A 25,650-nucleotide genomic window follows, 5' to 3' on the forward strand; every position below is an offset into this window, starting at 1 on the left:
CTTCGCTCTTTTCTGTTAAGACCGTCCAACCGTTAAGACGTGTTTCCAAAGTGGGTCTCAATTCAGAGGTGAGTTAATAAATCCTTTTCTTGTCCATATTTCAGATAGATATATTATTTTTTTAGACCCTTATTGGAGAGGCTCTAATGCTGCTATTATATTTCTAATACTCGTCGCAAGATAGTATTGCTATGGAGTTATTCCAGATCATGGCCCAGTAGCAGTATCTTTTTTTGGAATCCCTAACCCCTCTTATCTAGGATGGTGGTGATTTGATATAGTATGTAGCTGAATCAATTTGGTGACTGATTAAATAAGAAGAGAAACAGAGCAGATTAAGGTTGTACCAATTTTTATTATACCTACTTTCAAGACAACAGAAATGATTATGAACTCAAAAAAAAATGAAAATATAGTGAAGTGTTCTAATTTAATTTAAAGGTTTATTTTCTTCATTGTTCCTAGTTGATAAATAACTATATTATTTTCAATGTAAACAAATTTCGAAATTTGGGGTTAATATATATATATATATACATTCATTTTCTTTATAACCAATTCTTAATTTAATACGATACAAAGATTTTTTGTTTATGATAATGTTAACATAAAATAATATTTTGGAATCCCTTTGGGATGACGTAACTTTTAATGTTTTCTTTTTGTTCATTACTACTTTTTGTTCATTACTAAGAAATAATAAAGAATAGTTTTCTTGTAAACTTTCAATAAATCTTAATTTTTTTTTTGCTCTTCCCCTCGAGGATAAACCAGGGGTGGCGTCCAATAATAAATAATAATTTCATATTATCTAATTGTGCTTGGATTTAAAATACGATATAGTTTCTATATTTTTATGAAAACCCCGCCCAATTCTCTTCCGACAGTGAGCGATTCAGGCCTTGTATATATTATTGTAGCACGGTAGTGTTACATATATAAATGGCATAAAAACAAAATATATACATGGACTGTACAGGTCAAGAATATGTAAAAAGAAACTAATTAATAGTAGAAACAACTAATAATACATATAGTTTGAGGAAGTTGCGAGAATTGAATATCTAGGAATAATTATTATAATCCAAAATAGACTAATAAAAGCGAACAAGTATGCTTAAGCATTTAATAGGTTACTAAGTAATAAATATCAAGAGGTAACAAACAACAAGAAATGGTGCAGATATGGAAACGAAAATTACTCACGAAAATATTGGGATGAAAAATGGAGAACGGCGTTTGAATCAGAAGGACAAATGAAGATATGAGACAGTTACATGGGGAGCCCAGCATAATTGGAGTAACAAGAACCCAACTAATAAGATGGCTAGGACATATACAGAGCATGCCAGGGGGTAGAATACCAAAAATGCTACTATTAAGTACAATAGGGGTACGTCAGAGAATATTTATACTCAGAGCAAGGTGGAAGAAGGATGTAGTAGATGATCTAAAAAGACTTAACGTCACAAATTGGAGGATAAAAGCAATGGACAAGAAGGGATGAAAAATAATGGTCAATCAAGCCATCGGCCTAAAAGCCTCGACGCGCTAATTATTATTAATATTGTTACGAAAGATTTATCCCACATAGGAAAAGTCCATTGACGAAACAGAAAAAGTAGTTCGAGAACATTCAAGATGACATCGAAAACAACATTGAATTTGACTGGACACCGGATTGTCAAAATGCTGTCATAGATTTAAAAAAACGACTTACAACAGCACCAATTCTAGCATATCCACGAGAAGATGGCAAATTTCTGTTGGATTGTATCAGCATGGTATTGGCGCAGTATTATCACAAGAACGGGAAGGTGAAGAAAAAGTTATTGCATATTTTAGTAAAATAGCGCTTTACAGTAGCTAATGAATTTTAAAAAGTCAGAGGGACAAGTGGCTCGGTGGATAGAGAGACTCCAACAGTACAACTTCGACGTAGTACATAGAAAAGGGCGTCTCCATAACAATGCCGATATTCTTTCTAGGAGACCCTGTTTGAAACGACAATGCCAGTACTGTAAAAGACTTGAAGATAAAGAGAACATAACCGAAGAAGTAAGTCTCCAGGTAACCACAGTTACACAGGAAGAAGATAGTGATCAGACTTTCCTGGAAAACCTTAAAAAGTCAAAAGAAAGATAATGACGTAAAAGTCATACGAGAATGGCTTAAAAATGGAGTAAGACCTATTTGGCAGGAAATAACCAAATAAAGTGGAACTATAAAAGCGTACTGGGATCAATGCGAATCTCTGTATCTTTCCAATGGTCTATTATATCGGAAGTGGGAAAGTCCCGATGGAGTACGTATAGTTCAAAAAGTGGTACTACCGAAATCACACATTAAAAGTGTGTTGCAAGAACTTCATAGCAGCCTTTCTGGGGGACATTTTGGAGTCAAAAGAACACTGGCCAGAGTTCGAGACAGATTTTACTGGATCAATTGTCGCCGAGATGTAGAAGAGCGTAATTTTCAGCGTCATGAAGGATTTGCGTGAAAATTTGGATTATGTTTTCTCTTACGCTCTATTTCATTATTGGACGTGTGCCGTTGGTTGCTTTTACTTGGAGGGCGAAAGTCACCCATTCTCGGGGGTGAAAAATATACTTTTAAAATAGTCGTGGAAAAATTGACTAATTCTAAGTAACTTTTGCTGTATAGAGTTTTTTAACTGTCAATCATTTTTCGAGTTATTTGTGAGTGAAAATGTTTATTTTTCAATAAAAAAAAAAACTCGTTTTCAGGCCGTTTTTCGCAAGTAAATCAAAAAGTAAGCATATTATCGAAAAAAATATTCTTAGCAAAAATATAGCTTATTATTACACGGTATCGTCGTATTACATGTTCATTTACTGGGTTATTAATGTTTTCACTGACTTGTTGGTGAAATCTATTATTTGAAATATCATTTCAGCTGTTAATTTAGTTTCAAAAACAATAAGTAGTAAATACTTATTTGTAGGATGAATCAGAAGACGACTCCGTTAAAGATAAGGACTGGATTCAAACTGATGTCTCAGAAAGTAGTAATGAGTCTATGCAGTATGAAGAATTAACTAATATAAAAGAAACAAGCGACATAAATAATTCTGTTGGGAATTATGATGAGAATACACATCTAAAAAAAGTTTCTTCTCGATGTAGAAAATCTGATCCCTCTAAATGGTCAAAAAATATTGAGAAGAAAAATAAGTTTAACTGTTTGCCCTATAAAACAAAAAAAGGTACAAAGCCAGCAAAGATTCCACAACCAGCAAACTGCCAATCTTGTAAATTTAAATGTTGTCAAAATTTTTCGGAAGTGGATAGGATCAGCATTTGTAAAAAGTACTGGTCTCTTTCTAATTATAAAAGACAGAAAGATTTCATTTTAAAAATAGTTCAAACAAAAGAACCGGCGAATGTTTCAATTAATAAAAAGAGAAAGTGCAGCAGAGCATACTTTCTTATAAGCAATGACAAGAAATATCGAGTCTGTCAGAATTCAAAAAACTCTTAATATTAGTAACGGTCCTATTAATAAAGCATTTAAGGGTTCTAACGATGGTGTTTTTACGGCAGAAGATAGACGAGGTAAAAAATCACCTCATATAAACCAGAAGATGTGGCTTCTGTGAAACAACACATTAAGATGTTTCCTACAATAGAGTCTCATTATTGTAGGAAAAATACTCACAGAGATGCTACTTAGATGAAAAATTGTCTATTAGAAAAATGTTTTCCTTGTATACCGTCCATTGTAACGAGAATAATCGAGTTACGGTGAGTCATTCAAAGTACAGAAAAATTTTTTGCGTTACAATTTATCATTTTTCGTGCCAAAAAAGGGTCAATGCACCCTCTGTAATAAACTTAGGGATGCAAAACGAACAGATGCTGTAACACCTGAATTAAAACAAAATAACAACGCCCACTTAGAAAGAAAAAGGCAGGCCACAATTGCTAAAGAAGAAGATAAGATCAGATCTGAAAATGACCCCACATTTATGTCTGCAACGCTTGACTTACAGAGTGTTCTTCAAATACCGTCTGGGAAGAGTCTCTGTTATATTACTGTCGTAAACTTTGCCTTTAAATTTCACTGTTTACGAGTCACGGTCCAAATGAAGCATATTGCATGCGTGGTCTGAGGTGAATGGTAGAAGAGGCAGCAATGAAATTGGTACAGCTTTAATGCAGTGGATTAATTGACTTCCAAAGAATATTAAAGATACTTCATTATTTTCAGTCATAGTCATTCAGTCAGTAATACTTCATTTACCTTGACATAAAATTGGAATATTCAAGTACAACCAAATACGTAAGATATCAAGAAGAATAGTACGTGTAAAAAGAATAGTACGTATCTAAAGTTTTTGATGCATGCATTATTCCGATATTAACTTATGCGGCACAAACATGGACAATCACAAAAAAGAATATGAATATACTTAGAGTCACTCAACACACGATGGAAAGAGCAATGCTAGGTATATCACTTAAGGACAAGAAAACAAACACATGGATAAGACAGAAAACCAAAGTCACCGATGTGGTGCAAAAATCATTAAAGTTGAAATGGGAATACGCTGGACATGTAGCTAGGAGCGATCTAAATAAATGGCACAGATCAATTTTAACCTGGAGACCATACCAACACAAAAGACCCAGAGGCAGACCTCCTATGAGATGGACAGATGATCTGAAAAGGACTGCCGGGAAAAATTGGCTACAAGTAGCGTACAATAAAAAACAATGGAAAGGAAGACTTGAAGAGGCTTATGTTCAGATGTGGACGTGAATGGCTAGACGAAGAAGAAGAAGAAGAAGTACGTGGATGGGATATATATATATATATATATATATATATATATATATATATATATATATATATATATATATATATATATATATATATATATATATATATATATATATATATATATATATATGGAGCTCTTTAAAACGTATTTTAAAATGATAACATACTGAATAATCTGAAGCGGAAAGTGTTCCACTAGTAAGTTGTGCGGAAATACTATTTGTATCAAAAAAACAATTCCTCAAAACTAACAATAACACAAAGAAGAATGGAGTGTTCAATGATGGGAGTAACAATAAATAAAGACAAAAAAACCTACGAAACATGGCGAGACCACCTATACAATGGCAAGATGATCTACGGCAGATGACGAAAAATTGGATCCATACTGCACAAGACCATGCACTTAAATACAAAGAGAGAAGGAATATGTGCAGCAGTGGACATAAAACTGTCTGATAATAATGATAATGAGCTGTTCTAACGTCCAATATGATGCAATTAAGCACAGAAATTTCAGAAATTTAAATTGTTGACGCACGTAGTACTTACTAGGTGAGATGGATAAGAATGACCTCCATTAGGACCCGGACATAAAAACAATGGTTGAGTTAAAAAATATATGATACTTGAGTAACAAATGAAACAAAATTAAAGACGGAAGCAAACATTTTACATGTACGGAAAGAAAAATCATTATTTCGGTAGAGTTGATCAGATGAAATAATAAAAGGAACAAAAGAATCAAAATAAAAGGAACTATTCAAAAATTTGTTTTACTCAATATTTTTATTTACACATTTTTACTTGTATAGTCATTGATAAAACAACTGGTGAGAAATGCATTTTTATATTGTTAAATACGAACCAAAAAGAAAGAAAAATATAAAGAACTGCACCTTACTTGTTCTGTAACTGAGTAAAGCCATCCAAGGGAATTCATTTAAATCAGCGTCTTGTCCATTTCTAATCCTATCGTTTGGATCTATGTAACCACAGTCAGTTGGTAGTAAATTTAAGTTTCTATGATTCGATACATCTGGAGGGGGTTGTTGCACTTCTGAATTCGAATCATCTTGGATTATGATAGGCTCTTGCGGACAGCAAACATTAGCTATGTTGTTTGCAAAGCTGTAATAATAGTAAACCATTAGTAAGGATATACATTGTAACGATAAGACTACCAAAGAGAATTGAAATACTATTATAAAAATAATACCTCAATCAACAATGGGGGCTTATCGCCTCTGCGTTGCCTAGCTCATTATCTTAAGTGTGAGTTCGTCTTGTCTTAAACTAGAAATCAAACCATGAACCCTTAGATGATAGCAAATAAAACAATTTTTAACTAATCATATTTATTAAAAATAGGAAACAATCAACCCTGCCAATGCTTTACAATGAATATAGTGAGGGTGATATTTAAGGGAACGATGGCATCAATGGACTGCTTGTGTTGCCTTCCAATTAGACGGTTAGGTCCTCATGAGAGCTGCAGTTATTCCATGTGTGTGTGTGTGTGTGGCCTCCCAATTAAGTAGTTAGGTCCTCCAATAGATTCGATAAATTTTCATGATACGGCCAGTAAAATGATACGGCCAATTAATACAGCCAATAAACCGTGAATATGGTCGACAAATTCAAGAGAATGTTGCAGACCATAAAAATGAATGTTATAATAATTGTTACCTTCTTTTAGAAATTTCAAAAACAGGCAAAATATTATATTCCTACTACGTTGGAAAAGTTGATTGACAGAAAGTAGAGATAGGGAGACTAAATGAAGTTTGCACAGATGACATAGGACGTATGCCTATGATGGAATTAGCACTTCTGTCAACATAGAACAAAATGTTTAGTCTACAGAACAGAAAGAAGGAGGGCGAATATTTATTCTACGGGACAGAAAGAGAAAGAAAAGAAAGACAGAGGGCGCCAACTACTTTTTTTGAGTTTTATTAAATTAAGAGTATTACTCAGGGAAATTAAATGAATTATAGTATCCGTAATTCAATTGAATTGCAATTGAAATAATTCAATTAATGATTATATATTTATTATTATTCATAAAAAAATTTGGAGTATAACTAAAATTTGTTATAAAAATTAATGGGAAAATCCCAGTAGTTGGCTGTATACCATCGTTTAAAAAAAACATACAGAAGTTAAAACACTTCACAATTGTATTTAGGTATATAAATTTTTAGGTATATATATTTTTATATACCTAAATACAATTGTAAATTATTTTAACTTCTGTTGTTTTTTTTTCAAATTTGTTATATTTAAAAAAGGTAAGTATAACAAATTAATTTTCAGATGTTAATCTAAGGAAAATAAAAAAAAAATTACGCAATGAATTGTATATTCATCACACTGAAATTATTAATTTACCCTTAATAAATTACTACAGAGAATATTTCTGGAAAAATAAAAAATTGCTCAATGGATTTCAGTATTCATTAAACTGAAATTAAATAAGGTACTTTTGTAAAGTAACCAGTAAGATGAGGTGTACCATAAAGTTTATAATAAAAATTTAATAATTATAATATATACAGTTTTTGAGGGAAACGCTCAGTGAAATATAAATGCATATTACCCAACGAATTTTAGTATTCATGAGACTAAAAATGAGGGAGAAAATTAATTTAAATTAATAATTGTTTGGGAAAGTATATACTATTTCTTTTCATATTTTTATTATTATTATTTTTCTTTTAACGTGTACTATAATGTGACCTAATTCAATCCTGTATTCTAACGACTTTGGTGAAATATATTGCTTCCTGTAAAAACTGGTTGTCTCATCTATTGCGTTTTAAGTACGAAGAATTTGACTTCTTTTGTGTCGCCAATATAGAAACAAGTGTACGGTTCGTATTACCAGAACAATTATCGCAACACAATAGAGTGATTTATTGGTGTACCCTCTTGGTATACAGACCACACGCAACGGTTAGGAGGTTCTTTTCTGACCGTCTTAAGTCTCAACTCAAGACACTTCATCTCAAGACATCGAACTAAACGGACCTCGTGTGATAGGTTTTCGCCATCGACCGTCGTCCGTGCCCCAAGGAGATTTCCTTGGCTACGATTCCAATATTTCAAAGGGTAAGTCTATATTCTTTGTACAAACATCAATAATGAGTAAGACCAGTTAATTTCCTAATTTATTGACAGTTATATTTGCTATTTTTCGCTAATTGATTTACAAACAAAATACTGCATTTTTATCTTTATAATTATTTATCTATTATCATTTAACCAGCGACCTCATTAAGTTTTATACAAACATTTGGCCACTTCGACCGGATGATAAATAATTTTTTTGACTTTGATTCAATTAATTTCATTGTGTTTCAATTAATTCATTTTAATTAATTGGTTGTTAACTTAAACACATTTCTTTTGATTTTCTTTGTTACTATACCTTTCGTTACTTTCCTTTTTATCGATATTCTTACTTGTTTGCAATTGATTTTGTTTAAAACCGTTCGCTTCTTTAAATCTAGATATTCTCTTCGTGTTGATTTGTTAATTTATGTTTGCATTGTCTTCTCTTTCGTGCTTGTATCTTACAATGCTCAACAAAATGTACAAATCCAACTTTTCGCGCCATACTCGGCATTCTCTAGATTCAAGGAGGCCTATGAAACGCATTCAAGTATCAAAACCACACGCCTTCATTATTATTCGTAGCCAGGCTAGATTTTCATAAATCTCACAACCTTGTTTCGATTGAATTTATTGTCTTCTTCTACTCGCTTTCGATTATCGCTGTCTTATTTCAATATTTCGATCAAATCTCCGTTACTTGTGGTTTCGTTAGTGCCACAAAGCACTCTAAGGTAACTAATCCAGGTGTTAAATGTGTCTTGTGTTCTGGTTCTTATGAGTCATATAAATGTTTGTATTTTTTGTGACTAAACGGCTTCAAGAACTTTTCTCGTTGGTTAATCCACATCATTCTTGTGTACGTGGCCTGATTCCACCTCATTCAAAACGACGAATTGCACGGTTGGCGAATCACGGTCTCGCGTTTTGCTTCGTTTGTTAACCAACGCTCGAATTTATCTTGTTCCTTTAGACAATCACTTCTTCAAATACCAACATTTCTAATTTGCATCACAAACACATTTAATGTCCTCGTCTATTTCGTGCTTTGTGTTCTGGTTCTCACTATTCATGTAAATGTTTGTATTTTTTGGGACTAAACGGCTTCAAGAACTTTTCTCGTTGGTTAATCCACATAATTCTTGTGTACATGGCCTGATTCCACCTCATTCGAAACGACGAATCGCACGGTTTGCGAATCACGGTCTCACGTTTTGCTTCGTTTGTTAACCAACGCTCAAATTCATCTTGTTCCTTTAGACAATCACTTCTTCAAATACTAACATTTCTATTTTGCTACACAACCACATTTAATGTCCTCGTCTATTTCTTTCCACATAGTTGATTCAGATCAAATATGTTTTCGCATCTTTCTTATAATTCGTATCCTGTTAGATACAGGCTCCACAGCCAATTTTATTTTTGTGATCAACCAAATCACGTATTTTAGTAATCAGATCTTATAGACATACTCATAGGGGTTGAATCGGTTTTTCGTTTCGTAAATTTTGGTCAAAATTCTTGGCGAACCAAATCATCCTGTGGTCTTAGAAATCATTTTCAATTATGTTCTATAAGAGCGAGTCTCTACGACTTATTCTATATTTTATTTCACATCTTTCGTTACTTCTATGTATACAAACATAGATCTTTTCTACAAAGGTTTTGGGAAGTCGAAAACAGTAGGCACCTGTTAGTTTTGTCCCAACACGACGAAGCTCGTGAAGGATATTTCTCAGTTGTTGATTTTTTGAAAACTAACAAGTCTATTTTCTGTTATTCCACTGTTTTTACAACCCAATCCTCTTTATTTATCTTTTTCTCTTGTTTATATTCGCTACTTATTCTTTATTTTTATGCATATCTTCATTTTGTATTCTAGAGAATCGCTTCAGGAAACTTCCGAATCTCAAAGAGACATATGTTGCATTCATGGAAGATTTTGTTACTTCTCAACATATGATGTTGGTTCTGAATCCGATTTTAAATCGATTATTTCTTATAACTCTCACACAGTTTTCAAAAAACAAATTTTTGTTTCGCTTCTTTTATCCAAAATTCGTATTAGCTTCGACGCCAATCTATATGACGTTCGAGGTGTGTCGCTAATCGATGCTTTTGATACTTGTCCTAAAAGGGCATCTTGTTTTTTACTTAATTTTTGATATCTTTGTTGTTGTTTTATTTGCGATATAAAGCAAACGTATCGACAAATTAAAGTAAATGAGGAATTTTGGAACTATAAAAGGGGTTCTCTGGAGATCGGACATTTTAAACCTCTCCAAGAGTTTTTACTACGTATCGTTACTAACGGTACTTCTTCGTTTTCTTTCGCTTATAAACTCTGCAAGAGTAACGCTTAGTTTTTAATGCTCGATGGTTTTCCGCTAGGCAGTGGGCCAGCAGCCATCTCGACGCACTTACGTCAGAATCACGCTGTGATTCTCTTTGATCTACTCACCTTCTGCAGTGAGCACTCGCTTAGCTTTTAAAGCTCGATGGTTTTTCGCTAGACAAATCGAAAACGTCAGCAACCATCTTTAATTATTTTCAGACTTTGGCTTACGCATTTTGACATGTTGTTCGTTGACAAAGAGGAACCTTTCATTTTTACGGTACTGGGCCTAAAATGGAATCCTACGACTGATTTCTTTTCTCATTCTTCTTGTCCCTTTGACAAACCGTGCACAAAGCGGACTATTCGTTTGTAAATCAGTCGTATTTTTTGTTGCTATCCTCTTGTTTTTATTCATTTTCCATGTTTTTTTTTGCTAGTCAAACGTCTTCTAAAACCGTTGTGGTACTTCAATGTATCCTGGGATGATGAAACATCTGAACAGATACATCTGACCTCTGTACTTGTATGTGTTACATTTCTGGTGTTATTTCTATACAGGAACATCTATCGCGAGATCGGAGCTCTTGGCAGCTATACTGCTGACGGATCTAGTCACTTTTGTCAACGAGTCTAGTCCAATTTTCATGCTCGCTCTGTCTCGACAAGATTGGAACTCCTGACAGCCATAATGCTGGTTGATCTAGTCACTTTTGTCAAAGGGTTGTTCGTCCGATCTTCCGATATTTCGATTCCGATATCGACGATTGCGCTCTCTTGAGCTAATTTTTCTACCCCAAATTGGCAATCGTATTAAACACATACAAGAACTGATACCACACTCTACTCGGCATCAAATGCCTTCTAATCAACACCTCTCTAATTGTGTTAGTCGTGTTTTCCACTGGCACAATTATTTCAATTTTCACCAAACTGGCATTTTCCTACCGTGGAGGTCGTCGAAATATCATTACTTCCCGGCTGTCATTGAAGACTTGAAATGGGACACCACGCCGAGATTTCGACGCTATTCTTCTTCTTGTCTTTTTGCACCCCACGGAATTTTTATAGGAAAAGGGGCCAACGGTATTGTGTATGACACAGTCTTTCTAGTTTAGTCGGTCGAAAAATTCTACTGATTCGACGCTATTCTTTTCTAATTGATGACATTGTACGCGTTGTTAATCTGAGCACAGGGTCAGACGACATCCAACAATGTTCTGTGGTCAAAATATAACTGCCGCTTATTTGTCAATTCATATTTTATTATTACTTTGTTCTTTATAAGTATATCGATCTTTCATGTCTATTCTTTACATTTAGCCTTTCAGCTGTTCTTAAAAACATTCGTTTTTGGCGCGGGAGAATGTTTGGGAAAGTATATACTATTTCTTTTCATATTTTTATTATTATTATTTTTCTTTTAACGTGTACTATAATGTGACCTAATTCAATCCTGTATTCTAACGACTTTGGTAAAATATATTGCTTTCTGTAAAAACTGGTTGTCTCATCTATTGCGTTTTAAGTACGAAGAATTTGACTTCTTTTGTGTCGCCAATATAGAAACAAGTGTACGGTTCAAAAACTACAAACAAAATACTGCATTTTTATCATTATAATTATTTATCTATTATCATTTAACCAGCGACCTCATTAAGTTTTATACAAACAATAATAAGGGGGCAATGCATCTAATATATTCAGAAATACATCGTTGAAAAATTTTGTCTTAAGGAATTCTTCTTCGGAATTACAACGACTTTCTTTGCAAGACAGCATCCTGTGCAGTAGTTAGTTGGATTTCGCTGCTGCCCATAAGAAGGTAAAACTTATTTACTTACGTGTTCATTGGTGTTGAACCAAGCTCAAATGATTCACCGAGAAAAGCTTAAATTGTGTATGAAATATCGTGAGTGGTAATAAAATATGAATATACTGTTATAAGCTATGGAAATATTTTGTCCCAACTTATGGAAGCAAAATAAATAACGAGACAAGAATATAAAATAATGGCTAAGAAGGGGCTTAAAATAAATGACTTCTGAACGTATAAATAAAAACGTAACGGAAATATTCAGAGGGAGGACTCCAGTCGCGGACTCAGATATTAAGACTTTTATTATAAGACTCAGATATTAAGATATTATTCCCCATAGGAACAGACTCTAAACCAATTATTTAAAAACGCCTAGAACTAAGTAGAGCAAGATCAGAAAAGAAGCAGAAGTAGATGATGGGACGTGGATCAAAGAAAACTCACACACAACCAAAGCGGCAACACACAAAGGCAAAAAGAAACCTCGGGAAAATAACATAACCCATAACAAATAATATACAGAAGTAAAAAGACACAATTCCGATGATCTAGATCAGACTCCCCTGATCTCATGACTATATCCGACTCAATCAAACCTAAATTAAAACTAGCGGTGGAATTAGGCCCCTATCGAAAGTCGAAATCAGTTTCGACACTTCCATAAAATAAAGTTTAGTGCAGAGACTATGCGGGTAAACTTACAAACGAATATACCAAGAAATGGACTTTTGATCTAGTAAGGAATATTAAGGGTATCTGGAAAGGACCAGAGTTACCTGCAGTCGATCCCAATAACATATCATAGTGAAACAAAATCAAGACCTTAAGACAAAAAACTGTGATTTAAAGAATTGGAAGATCAGAGAGAATGGACAAATTCTAGCCTTCCCAACCCACGGGGTCTCTTACAAAGCATTGGAATATGTTTATTTCAAGACGTGTCACATACTTGAAAAAATATCCTTTACGATAATCAGAGACCTTGGTGGGCCTAATCAGAGTCCCAAAGGTGAACCTCGAACATAGTGAGGTAGCTTTCGCAAAACTAACTGCTACCATAAGAAGGTTCACTGTAAATGTGATTCATACATGTGTGACCCTGGTTTGCTAGAGTAAAATAGGAGGTATTGGTAGAGTCCTTAAATATGGCCGATCTGCTAAAATCCCAAAGACCTGCATATTAAGAAAATTACATGAAAATACTACTGGTGGAGAATTTCTGTTCTAGATAATTAACGAAGGTAAATATAAAAATCATACAGAAAGAAAGAATAAAGGAGATAATTTTTTAATCAATATACCTTTCATAATATGATGCTTTTTATCAACCACCACCAAGAAATATATAACAGCTAGTAAGAGAATGCAAAATAAGTGGAATGCAATTGATCATCAACTGTTATATTAATGCGGACTAACCGACCTGAGGTACCACAAACATCAATGAAAGACGTCAGTTATTGCTATAGTTTGTTATGGAATATGTTTTATATATGCCAAATGTAGAAAACAAATCAACTTTCGTAACTACTCAACAAAAAAAGATGATTGGTATAACATTGGCCACCGCTAACGTGGCTTGAACTGTTCAAAAATGGCATGCGTCAGGTAAGATGCCTTGTTCAGGCCATTGCCACATCAATTTTAAAATAAGAGATTATAGGTATATCAAGTAATATTAAAGTAGAAGAAGAAGAAGAAGAAGGTATATCAAGTAATATTAAAGTAACCCTAGTAAATTATATTTGGAAACACATTAAATAAGTTTAGAATATTGCTTAGGAAGGGTTAAAGAGGCTAAAAGGCATACACTGGACTTAGACATGGCTGTTGCAGTTTCGCAATTCTATTTAAACATTGTTAAAATATTAAGAGACCTTTTGCTAGTTTTTATTCTCTCTGTATAGTTAGCCAAGAATTAGCGTACAAAAACACAGACGCTATCGAACAATAAACGGTTGTTAATACACTTTTGCAAACAGAAAACCGTTTAACGTAAATTTACCTTATATAGCAAATATAGAAGGGGCCCGCCAGGCCTTCTATATACCGCTCCGCGGACTAGGCCCTTAAGGCAGATCGAAATGAAAGATCTACTCGCGAAATCCGAGCACTGAGGTCATGTGCGGCATGCATGGGCTTGGTGGCCGGACCCCTCTCGGGTGCTCAGCCGGCGAGGAGAACAAAATTTATTTTGCCAAATCGGCGGCTGAGTGACCGAGCACACACTCTTTTCCGGACATAGAGTCATCACCTCAGGCTGATGGCTCTATGGTCGGAACACACGCTCTTTTTTCTTTTTTTAGGGACTCAAGTCCCGACGTAAAGCTAGAGTAAAATCAATTGAGTCAGTAAAGTAAATAGGGAGAAAAGCCTAGATGTGGCTACCCCTACAGTTAGGTGGCATAACCACATTCACTAAAAACCGAGGATGTCCTATTACCCAGGGCATCTTAAGTAAATTTCAGATCATAAGCCTCCTCACGTAAGTCACACGATGAGGAGGGGTGGTGGAAAAGCCTGGGGGTCAGATAGGTACCACTTCGACTAGCGAGGTGTGACCGGTTTGATCTTCGGACATGTGGATCCCATTCTTACATTGGTATACACATGTTCCTAGGGGCAGGGTTGATCACTGCGTGTGTGTGTGTGTGTGTTTTGCAAACAGAAGACCTTTTATTCATACATTGTATCTTAACAAAGAGCTATAGAGAAATAAGTATCTTTCGTTAAAATTTAAAATTACCGATCGCTTTAGTAATCATCGGCCGAACAAGACAGTCGTATCTAAGTGAGGGGTACGGGTAGAAGCTACTCCGCCAGTCAGTAACAGACTGTCGTTATATCCTGTAACGGTGGAGGCTGCTCCGATATCATCAATACTTTTGTGGTTCCTATATGTCGTAGAAGATGTCATTTTCGATAGCAGGTGGTGCTATCATTCCATTGGGGTGAAGACAATAAGCGGTATCATTTGATGCAACATAATTTATTCCTTTTATTGGTTTCGTATATTTGTTTTACAGTTATAATGTGTTCGTTCTTATTGTTTTAAATACTATGTCGCTTGTATAAGCCATCATTATTTTTAACTTTAAATAATTGTCGTTCTATCTTTCGTTGTATGGCATATTTTAATTTTATATGTCTTATATAGTCTTAATAATTTAGAAAGTAAGTAAATGTATATATTATGTTATTATATATAAGTAAATGTATATAATACATTCTTTGTTTTTTCTGTCACTTGGTCATATATTTGACTTGTTTTTATTACATACTCAATGCGAAACAGAGAAAACAAGCGAGTTCTAGATTGAACATAGATATTCTCTTTACTTTCTGATGGTCTCCATTGTGATATAGAGGTCATCGTACGTGCATAATGGTAGCCGGGTTGTTGTATTTTTCTGTTTTTATGTGTGTATAAGGCACTCTGCCAGTAGATACCTTTTTCCATATAATTTTCCATGTCTAGTTGCGGTTTCCTTGTGGTAGGAGCCTTGTCAGTTATAATAACCATTTAATATGTCTTTGCTTGCAGGTTCCTTTGATAATTGTAAATGGTTCTGAAAGATCTCCTTGTACTTGAACTTTACATTCAACTTTCCACATTGTCATTTTAGTTCAATCCTTTTGGTATTCAAAATTCGATCATAGCCAAATATAATTGGGGTCTGTCAACATTACCATATACTACGCTGCCTTAAAATCTACGAAGATGTAGCGGCAATCTATGTTGTACTCCGTCGTTTGTTTTTTTTTTTAATATTTGTCTGATGAATAATAGTTGATCAATGGTAGATCTGTTTTTAGAAAGCCTCTTTGGTAGGATGCCATTATATTGTCAGTATACTGCGCCAATCGTTCGGTAAGTATCGGTTATTTATATAATAATAGATTGCATAGACTGCAATGATAGACAGCATGTATCACGGTGCTAATTAGTTCTCGAAAATTAGTTGTGTTATTACAGTTTAAAAGACAGTGTAATATTGTGAAAAAGAAAAACTAAAAACTGTAAGTCATTGCTTGTTTTTTTTTAAATAAATGCTGTAAATCAAATTCGATTAAGAGTAACAACACAAAGAAGAATATAAAAAAAGAAGTGAAAAATAAGTCTACTGAGAACCAAAAGTCAAGACAGTTTTCTAGGTTACGTTCATCTAATAAATAGGTGTATTTAAACTACAGTTCGACTCGAGCAGCCGAACAGTACGGACGTGAGAGAGAAGCGTGCTTAGGTGGGGGCGACTGACCTATTGTCAACGGAGCTTTTCAGCTCCCGGTGGGTAAGACACCGAGTGTGGCATAGGCACTTGTCCTACATATTAGCGAAAAGCGGATACGAGGTTGTTACTAGTTAAACCGTCGAGGAGCTGTTTTTATAGGCTCCTCGCGGAGGCTATAATAGCTTCGCGTTTGCGAAGAATTCGGGATCACCTCAGTGTGTCGTCAGGGATGACACTGTAAGGCCTTGACATTTGACAAGGTCGGACAGAAACGGCCCCTGCTCCTGAGGTGTGAGAAACAGGAAGAGGATCCCTCACTGTGAATACAGGGAGTGAACTACCGCGAGGTACCTGGGACGGCACCCAGTAAGCCGTACTGACAGCGGTCAGTCGGTGGAAAAAAAACAGAGTCGTCTAAGTAGAATTTTCTTATATCTTATGAACTATTTGTTCACTGCCTTACGGCAATATGAGTGATATTCCCCTCCCAGAAAGTGTTGTCACGCAGGTGACAACACAAGAAGAAGAAGAGAATGATTTAGCCGAATCATCAAACCCCTCTGTTGACAGCTCGATCGAGCTATATAATAAATTTATTAAATCGACTAATCCCGCGATCGACGACATAGAAATCGTAATATCTGACGATGACTCCTATCTGCCCGAGTCGGAGGAAGAAAAAAGCGAAATCGACACCGATGACGATATCAATACGATGGACGCCATCGACGAAGAGCCGAGCCCAGCTGCAGAATCGCGCGAAGCCCCACCCCCAACCGTAGTAGAGACACAACCCGCCGTGGACAACGTCTCCAAAAATGAAGCCGAGCCCGAAATCGGCAAGAAAATGAAAAGGCTAAGGCCCAAAGAAGACTCTTCGGAAGACGAAGAAGTAAAGAAAAAGGCCAGAGAAATGGCGGAAAGGGAAAAGGCCAATGAGCTTTTAAGGTCGGTCAATGTACTGACGGAACAGATCAAATCCCTTAAAGAAGAAAGCCGTATCCGCGAGGAAAAGGCAAATAAACAAATCCAAGACCTTCTCGCTCAGATGACTGAGCTGAGAAACGAAAACAAAGAAAAGGACAAGGAGATACAAAAACTTGTACAACATATAATGGCATTAACAGCAGCCAAGGAGAAAGAAGAGTCAATAATGGAAATCGACCCGTGGAAAGCCTCCCTCGATAATGACGTTGTAAAGCTAGTGGAACTAGGAATCGGTTCACCTCCCCCCGTAAAGCCATCCGGTAGCAAAGGCAAGCCTAAAGAGCCGGAAAGAATCATAACAACCAAAGAACCTGCAGGTTGGACACAAGTCCAAAACAAAAAAGGAAAAAAGACAGGCACCACTACTGAGAAATCAGACAGTAGTGTGAAAACAAAAATAAGCGTCGCCGAAAAGCAGACGCAGATAATAAATCAGCGGAAAGAAATCGAATTTAACAAGGCTGCGAAAGAGGCTCATGAAAGAAGCCAGAAAAAGAAAACTGCCAAAAATAACTTGAGCAAAAATAGCCAAGTTGAAAAAGAAAACGACGTACCAAAAGACTCACCGCAAACAAGCGAGGAGCCTATAGTAAAAGAGCCGAAACCACCGGCGATAATCCTAAAAACTGTAGGAGAACACAAAAAAATCCTGCAGAGAGCAGCCAACCAAGGCATAATATCAGTCAATAAGTTTGCACGATCAGGCAGATCGATTGTTATTAACACAAAAACCAGAAAAGATTACCTAGGAATGGTACACATCCTAGAAGAACACAGTCCAAAAGTAGAATTCATCGCATATCCCATAGATAGCGATAAACTAAAAAGAGTCATTATAAAAGGGCTATCTGCTACTACTAGCACAGTAGCAATTAAAGACGAACTATACAATAAAGGAATAGAAGCAACAAGGGTGATCAATATGATCTCCAAAAAAGCTGATAAAAAAGTACTGCCACATTTCATCGTCACCCTCAAAGAGGAAGACGTTGCAAAAATTAAAAAAATATCTGATATATGCTACATGCGCATCTATGTGGAGGATGAATTCAAAATCACAAAAGACACCCTACAGTGTTATAACTGTCAAGGGTTCTATCAAAGCTCAAAGGCTTGCCATTACGGATCCAGATGTGTAAAATGCGGAGAAAACCACATCAGTAACGACTGTGAGAAAAGCCGGGAAACCGACCCCAAATGTGCAAACTGTGGTGAAGCGCACACAGCAAATTATAGAGGATGCTCTAAGGCCCCCAAAAAGAAAACACCTGCCCCAACAAGACCGGTAGGAAGACCCATAAACAGCGCTCCAATCAACAAAGGAGTCAGCTACGCACAGGCAGCGAAAAAATCCGCTGAAACCACCTCAGAATCTCCAGCACAACCACAAGAAGTGTCGGTACAGGACGCAGCTACCCTCATCGCAAACTTCCATACAGAGTATAATAACAAAATGATGGAAATGATGTCCATGATGGACAAAGCAACAAAAATGATGACTGCATTTGGAGAAGCCGTCCGAAAATGTTAGCAAACCAAAACGAAGATCTACGCATTGGGTCATGGAATTCCGGCGGAATATTCAAAAAGATCAACCCTCTGGATGAAATAATAAACAGATTAGAGCTCGATATCGTAGCCCTTCAAGAAACCAAACTAGTGGAAAGGAAAAAAACAAAATTTCCAGGCTACGATATCTATAGAACGGATCATAGAGCATTATCAGGAGGAACAGCTATATTAGTCAAAAGGGGACTCGAACACGAGCACATCCCAACACCAGACGGACTGGTGACAATGGAAGCCACAATTATTCGACTTAAGGCCAACAACGAAACACTAAAAATAGTGTCAGCTTACGTTAGACCACATGATCCGATTTTCAACGAAGATTTGAGCCTAATACTGAACTCAGAAGAGCCAACTATAATTATTGGAGACCTAAATGCTAGATCTCCCAATTAGTTTGACAGGACGACCAACCGAAACGGAAGATATCTCTGCAACCATCTCGAGAACAGACCGAACACATATGTCATCGGACCAACAGAACCGACATGTTTCCACGGAGAACTCCCTACGTATCTCGACATTGCAATCCTACACAACGTGGGTCAACAATACGAGATACACTCTCTAAATGAAGGCGATTCGACACATAACCTAATCGTCCTGACCCTGGGCGCAACAGAATTGAACTATTTGCAGCCCCACAACAGAAAGAAAACAAGTTGGCCAAACTTTAGAAGAATTGTGAGCGAGAACATCGGTAACATCCCAACAGTTAATAATATTACAGAACTAGAAGACAGTGTAATAAAACTAGAACAAGCAATAAACAATGCTATCGATGCCAGCTCCAAAACCGAAACAATCACAAGACAAAAAGGAAGATTCAGGGATATAAGTATAGAACTTCAAAACCTAATCAAAGAGAAAAACCGGAAAAGAAGAAGAGCCTACCGCACAAGAATGGTAGAAGACAAAAGGATTGCAAATGAGCTAGACAGGGAAGTGAAAAAACAACTTCAAAATCATAGAAATGAAAGCTGGGACTCCTATATCGATGAGCTAAATCCTAACAAATCCGCCTTCTGGAAGTTATCTAAAATCCTTCGAAAGGACAAGAAACCCATACCTCCCCTACACGGAGTAAACGGGATTGTCCATACGGAAATCGACAAAGCCGAAGTCATGAAGGACGAACTAGAAAGGGCGTGTAGAAACAACGAAGACCCCGACGATGACATAGACTTTGAAGAAGAGGTAGAAAGAACAGCGAGAAGACTTAGAAGGAAAAAGGGCAGAATAGGTATTACACATACATCTCCCGAAGAAATAAAGGATATTATAAAAATGACAAATGCCAAAAAAGCCCCAGGACCCGACAACATCACAAATAGGGCGCTGAAAAATCTACCAACAAAAGCTATTGTATATATCACTAACATAATAAACAACATGCTAAAACTACGATATTTCCCAGATAGGTGGAAAGAGGCACACGTAATAATGATTGCAAAACCTGGTAAAAACGGCACATTTCCGCAAAATTACAGACCTATCAGCTTATTATCATCTATAAGCAAGATAGCGGAAAGAGTTATACTAAAAAGACTCAATGAAGAATCACAAATGCTAGGAACCATACCAGAGGCTCAATTCGGGTTCAGAAGCGAACACTCCTGTGAATTACAGGTACTACGACTTACAGAATTCATCACCAAAGGATTTAATGAAAAAATGTACACAGCTACAGCTTTTCTGGACGTCAGCAAAGCCTTCGACAGAGTCTGGCACCATGGACTCATCTATAAAATGAATGAATTTGGTTACAGTGAGGCGATGACATGCCTCCTTGCGTCATATCTTGCCAACAGAAGGTTCAGAGTTCGAATAGGGGCAACCCTATCCGAAGTCGGGACCCTGGAGGCGGGTGTGCCTCAGGGAGCGGTGCTGTCGCCGTACCTGTACACCATCTATACGGCCGACACGCCAAAAGAGCCAGGCTCTCTGTTGAGTCTTTACGCTGACGACACAGCAATAGCTGTTAGCTGGAGAAACCCGGATCATGCAGCTAATCATCTGCAAAGAGCACTAAACAGATTCCAAAGATGGTGCATAAAATGGAAAATAGCCCTAAATCCAGATAAAACACAGGCTGTAATGTTGAGTCACAGAAGAAGTGTACCAAATCGCGAAATTACAATCGAAAACACCCCAGTAGACTGGACCAACCAGGCTAAATACCTAGGGGTACATCTAGATAAGAAGCTAACGTTCACTGAGCACATCAATCAGCAAATACGCAAAGCCAAAGCGTTGAAAAGTCAGCTCTCAACACTTATTGGAAGGAAAAGTAAACTACGATTTAAAACCAAAATCAGGGTTGCGAATAGTATTATCCTGCCAGTCCTAACATATGCATCCGCTGCGTGGGGACACACCTGTAAAACAAACAGGAAAAAGATACAGACTACTCAAAATCAAATAGTCAGAGATGCCCTTAAGATACCAAGGTACGTACCCTTGAGATATGTATATAGAGACTCAGGACAAACAAGAATCCTACGCACGCTAGACGAGAGAGCATATGAAATTTTTAACGGACTAAGAAACCACCCCAGCAGAATGTTAAGAGAGCTGACTAACTACAATGAAAACACAAGGACGGTACACAGAAGACCAAAACAACAGATAGCTCGATATAGGGAGAACCCGAACGAATAAATAAAGAATGAGATGGTTGCAAGAAGAACGAACAAAGAAATGCAGTCAATCAAAAAACACACCAAAAAAAAAACTCTGGCGAGAGGGTACGCTTTTCTTTTTTAGGTTTTTAGGTAATTATAAGTCCAATATACACCGGGGTGTGTGAGAGCATTATACACTTGGGAATGCACACCCCAATACACGCACACAAATAGGATTAGGGAAAAAAGGAAAGAATTGTTGCCCAGGCATTTTATAGTCCCGACGCGACAAGGAAGTCCACAAAAAAAAAAAAAAAATGTGTTTTCTGATTAAATAACGTAAATTCATATTGATACATTCATACTTTTCATTAAACCGTTTAACGTAAATTTACCATATATAGCAAATATAGAATTCTATATACCGCTCCGCGGACTAGGCCCTTAAGGCAGATCGAAATGAAAGATCTACTCGCGAAATCCGAGCACTGAGGTCATGTGCGGCATGCATGGGCTTGGTGGCCGGACCCCTCTCGGGTGCTCAGCCGGCGAGGAGAACAAAATTTATTTTGCCAAATCGGCGGCTGAGTGACCGAGCACACACTCTTTTCCGGACATAGAGTCATCAGCTCAGGCTGATGGCTCTTTGGTCGGAACACACGCTCTTTTTTCTTTTTTTAGGGACTCAAGTTCCGACGTAAAGCTAGAGTAAAATCAATTGAGTCAGTAAAGTAAATAGGGAGAAAAGCCTAGATGTGGCTACCCCTACAGTTAGGTGGCATAACCACATTCACTAAAAACCGAGGATGTCCTATTACCCAGGGCATCTTAAGTAAATTTCAGATCATAAGCCTCCTCACGTAAGTCACACGATGAGGAGGGGTGGTGGAAAAGCCTGGGGGTCAGATAGGTACTACTTCGACTAGCGAGGTGTGACCGGTTTGATCTTCGGACATGTGGATCCCATTCTTACATTGGTATACACATGTTCCTAGGGGCAGGGTTGATCACTGCGTGTGTGTGTGTGTGTGTAGGTGTATTTAATACTAATATGCCTGTTTATTAAAGTTTGATTATGGATCCATTTATACGTGTTTATAATAACAATGAAATTGAAGCTCAAACAATCACTACAATAGTAGAATTCAATCATATTATTAATAATAGTAATTTACCATTATAAATAAAAATACTGCATATGAATATACGAAGCGTCCAAAAAAACTTTGACGAATTTATCGTTTTTTTAAATCATTTTACATCTAATTTTGAAATTAATATTTTAACGGAAACTTTACAGCTCCTTAATTGCAATATATTTCAGATACAGGAATACGAACTCATATATAGTAGAGGTAACTTTAACAGAAATGATGGTGTTATTGTATATGTAAAAAACAATCTAAACTATAAATACAACATTAATAAGATCTCTGAAATGACAGCAATCGAATTAAACATCTACGGAAAAAATGAAAATATTAAAATCGTTTCTACATACAGATCACCAAGCTCATGCCCAAAGGTATTTAATTCATGCCTTAACAATTATTTGCGCCATACAAAGAAGTCGGACATTAATATTTTTGCAGGAGATATTAATATCGACTTATTAGTTGATGATGACTATGTATCGGAGTATAAAAACTTACTTAACATGCATGGATATGTATCATATATAAACCAAATCACAAGACGTCACAGTAAAACGTGCCTTGATCATTTCTTTATTGAAAATTCACAAAAAAGTAAACATAAACTTAGTTCTTACATTTTTAACTACGAAATAACTGATCATAGTCCCATTGCATTAGTATTAGAAAATTTCAACTCTTCAGTTAGTCCCACAAGTAAACAAAAGAACACAATGTTCAAAAAATATACAGATTATATACAATTAAAGCTAAATTTAAAAGACGAAAACTGGATCTCTGTTTATAATTCCACAAACATAAATAATACAACTGAGGAGTTTATCAATACACTACAACGAAATATTGACATAACAACTAAGAAAGTACAAATTCGAAAAAATCAAAAAATAAAAAACCTTAGATCAATTTAGAATTATTAAAAGCTATTGAGGAAAAAAATAATTTGTATAAAAAATCTAAGAAACACCCCAGTGACATAAAAATATCATTAACGAATATAAATTATCCAAAAATTATCTGAACAGATTATTAACAAAAGCAAAAAAGAAATATTTTAATGACTTAATTGATAAAAATACTGGCACTTCAAAGGCTCTTTGGACATGTGTCAAAGAATTGTATGGTGGAACAGTAGTTAAAACAGCAATTGAGCAGATAAAGACAGATGATAATTTAATAACAGATCATGGACAAACTGAAGATCTATTTAATAACTATTTCAGTCATTTGGGAAAAAAATATGCTGAGAGAATTGATACACCCCTCAATTATGTTGAAGAGATTGAGTATGTAAAAAATAGCATATATTTATTTCCAACGAATGAAGATAAAGTCATTAAAACTATACATACACTAAAAAATAAAATATCGCCAGGTATAAATACCCTCAGATCAGAATTGTTAAAAGAAGTTGCAGAACAAATTGCTAAACGATTGACCTATATAATCAATAACTGTTTCAGATTAGGTATATTTCCCAATGTATTAAAAACAGGTATCATTAAACCGCTTTTTAAAGGTGGAGATCGCAGTGAACTTGGAAACTATAGACCAATAAGCTTGACTTTGAATCTCAGTAAAGTAATCGAAAAAATTATAAAATCTCGTCTAAATAATTTTTTAAAGAAACATAATATATTATCTGAAAGTCAATATGGCTTTAGAGAGGGAAGGTCTACAGAAGATGCAATTGGTAAATTGGTAAAAAATATTTACAATGCTTTAGATAATAAAAAAGCTTCTTTATGTATATTTGTAGATCTCTCTAAAGCATTTGATACTGTAAACCACAAAATACTGTTACATAAACTTAAAAACTACGGCATCAGAGGTGTGGCCTTCAAATTGTTAGAGAGCTACTTAACAACTGACAGACAGCAAAAGGTAACTGTAGATGGTAAAATCAGCATGACCAGAACTGTGACTTACGGAGTCCCGCAAGGAACGGTGTTGGGACCGCTTTTATTTACTATTTATATAAATACATTACTTACATTGCAGACTTCAGGCCAGATCATAAGTTTTACTGACGATACAGCTATTTTTTATAGCAATAATAATTGGAAAAGGTTAAAGGAAAATGTCGAAATGGACTTTGTAAAAATAAAAAAATGGTTTCAACATAACCAGTTAACATTAAATATTGAAAAAACTAAATACTTGCCATTTTCGTCATACACCACTGGGTTACCAAATTTCAACCAACTTGAAATTGACAACGATACAACAATTCCAGAAGCAGAAAATATTAAGTACGTTGGTATTGTAATAGACAGACACCTAAAATGGGATCATCATATAAAGTATGTAGTCCAAAAAATAAGAGGTTTACTCCCAAAATTCAAATATCTTCGCGACTTCTTAGATGTTCACCACTTAAAGATTTTATACTATTCTCTGGTACAATCACAATAAACCTATGGAATTATTGGATGGGGTGGAGCGTACAATGTTCACCTTAAAAATCTAAACGTTATACAACATTGGATAATAAGAATAATATATAGAAGGGGTATAAGATCTTCAGTGGACCAATTGTTTACAGACAGTCATTTTATGGATTTAAACCAGTTGTACTCCTACAAATCATTAATATATTTACACAGAGAGAAATCATTTCTGAATTGTACCCACCATACATATCAAACTAGAAATAGAAACTTAACGATATTAGTACCAAAAAAAAAGGAAAAACCATTGGCCAACGTTGCATTGATTTTTGGGACCAAAAATGTTTAATCGCTTACCATCTACCATCAAAATAATATATAACTATAAAAAATAAAAAAAAAATTAAAACAATGGATCCATGGTAACAGATATAAATTGCATGAAGTCATAAACAGCTATTAATGAGCTTTAATTTCAAATAAATGGTAAATTTTTAAATATTATGTTTTACTAATTGTTATTTGTCAACAGTTTGTATGTTACTACTTTAAAAAATTTATAAATGTAATTTGTGCGAATATGTTAAAAAAAATTCAACCCTCACGTACAAGTTGTAGT

The 25,650-nt window shown here is 35.6% G+C and overlaps 1 protein-coding gene across 2 annotated transcripts in view; it reads right to left on the reverse strand.

Annotated features, from left to right (window-relative positions):
* LOC140443430 (phenoloxidase-activating factor 3-like) overlaps nt 1-25,650 on the reverse strand; it is a 198,574-nt gene that overhangs the window by 40,185 nt on the left and 132,739 nt on the right. For both annotated transcript variants that reach the window (XM_072534683.1, XM_072534684.1), the window contains one exon: nt 5,709-5,935. In XM_072534683.1, coding sequence (XP_072390784.1) covers nt 5,709-5,935 — 227 coding nt within the window. The remainder of the gene's footprint in view (nt 1-5,708; nt 5,936-25,650) is intronic.

The sequence above is a fragment of the Diabrotica undecimpunctata genome, chromosome 6, assembly GCF_040954645.1.
Source record: "Diabrotica undecimpunctata isolate CICGRU chromosome 6, icDiaUnde3, whole genome shotgun sequence".
NCBI lineage: Eukaryota > Metazoa > Arthropoda > Insecta > Coleoptera > Chrysomelidae > Diabrotica > Diabrotica undecimpunctata.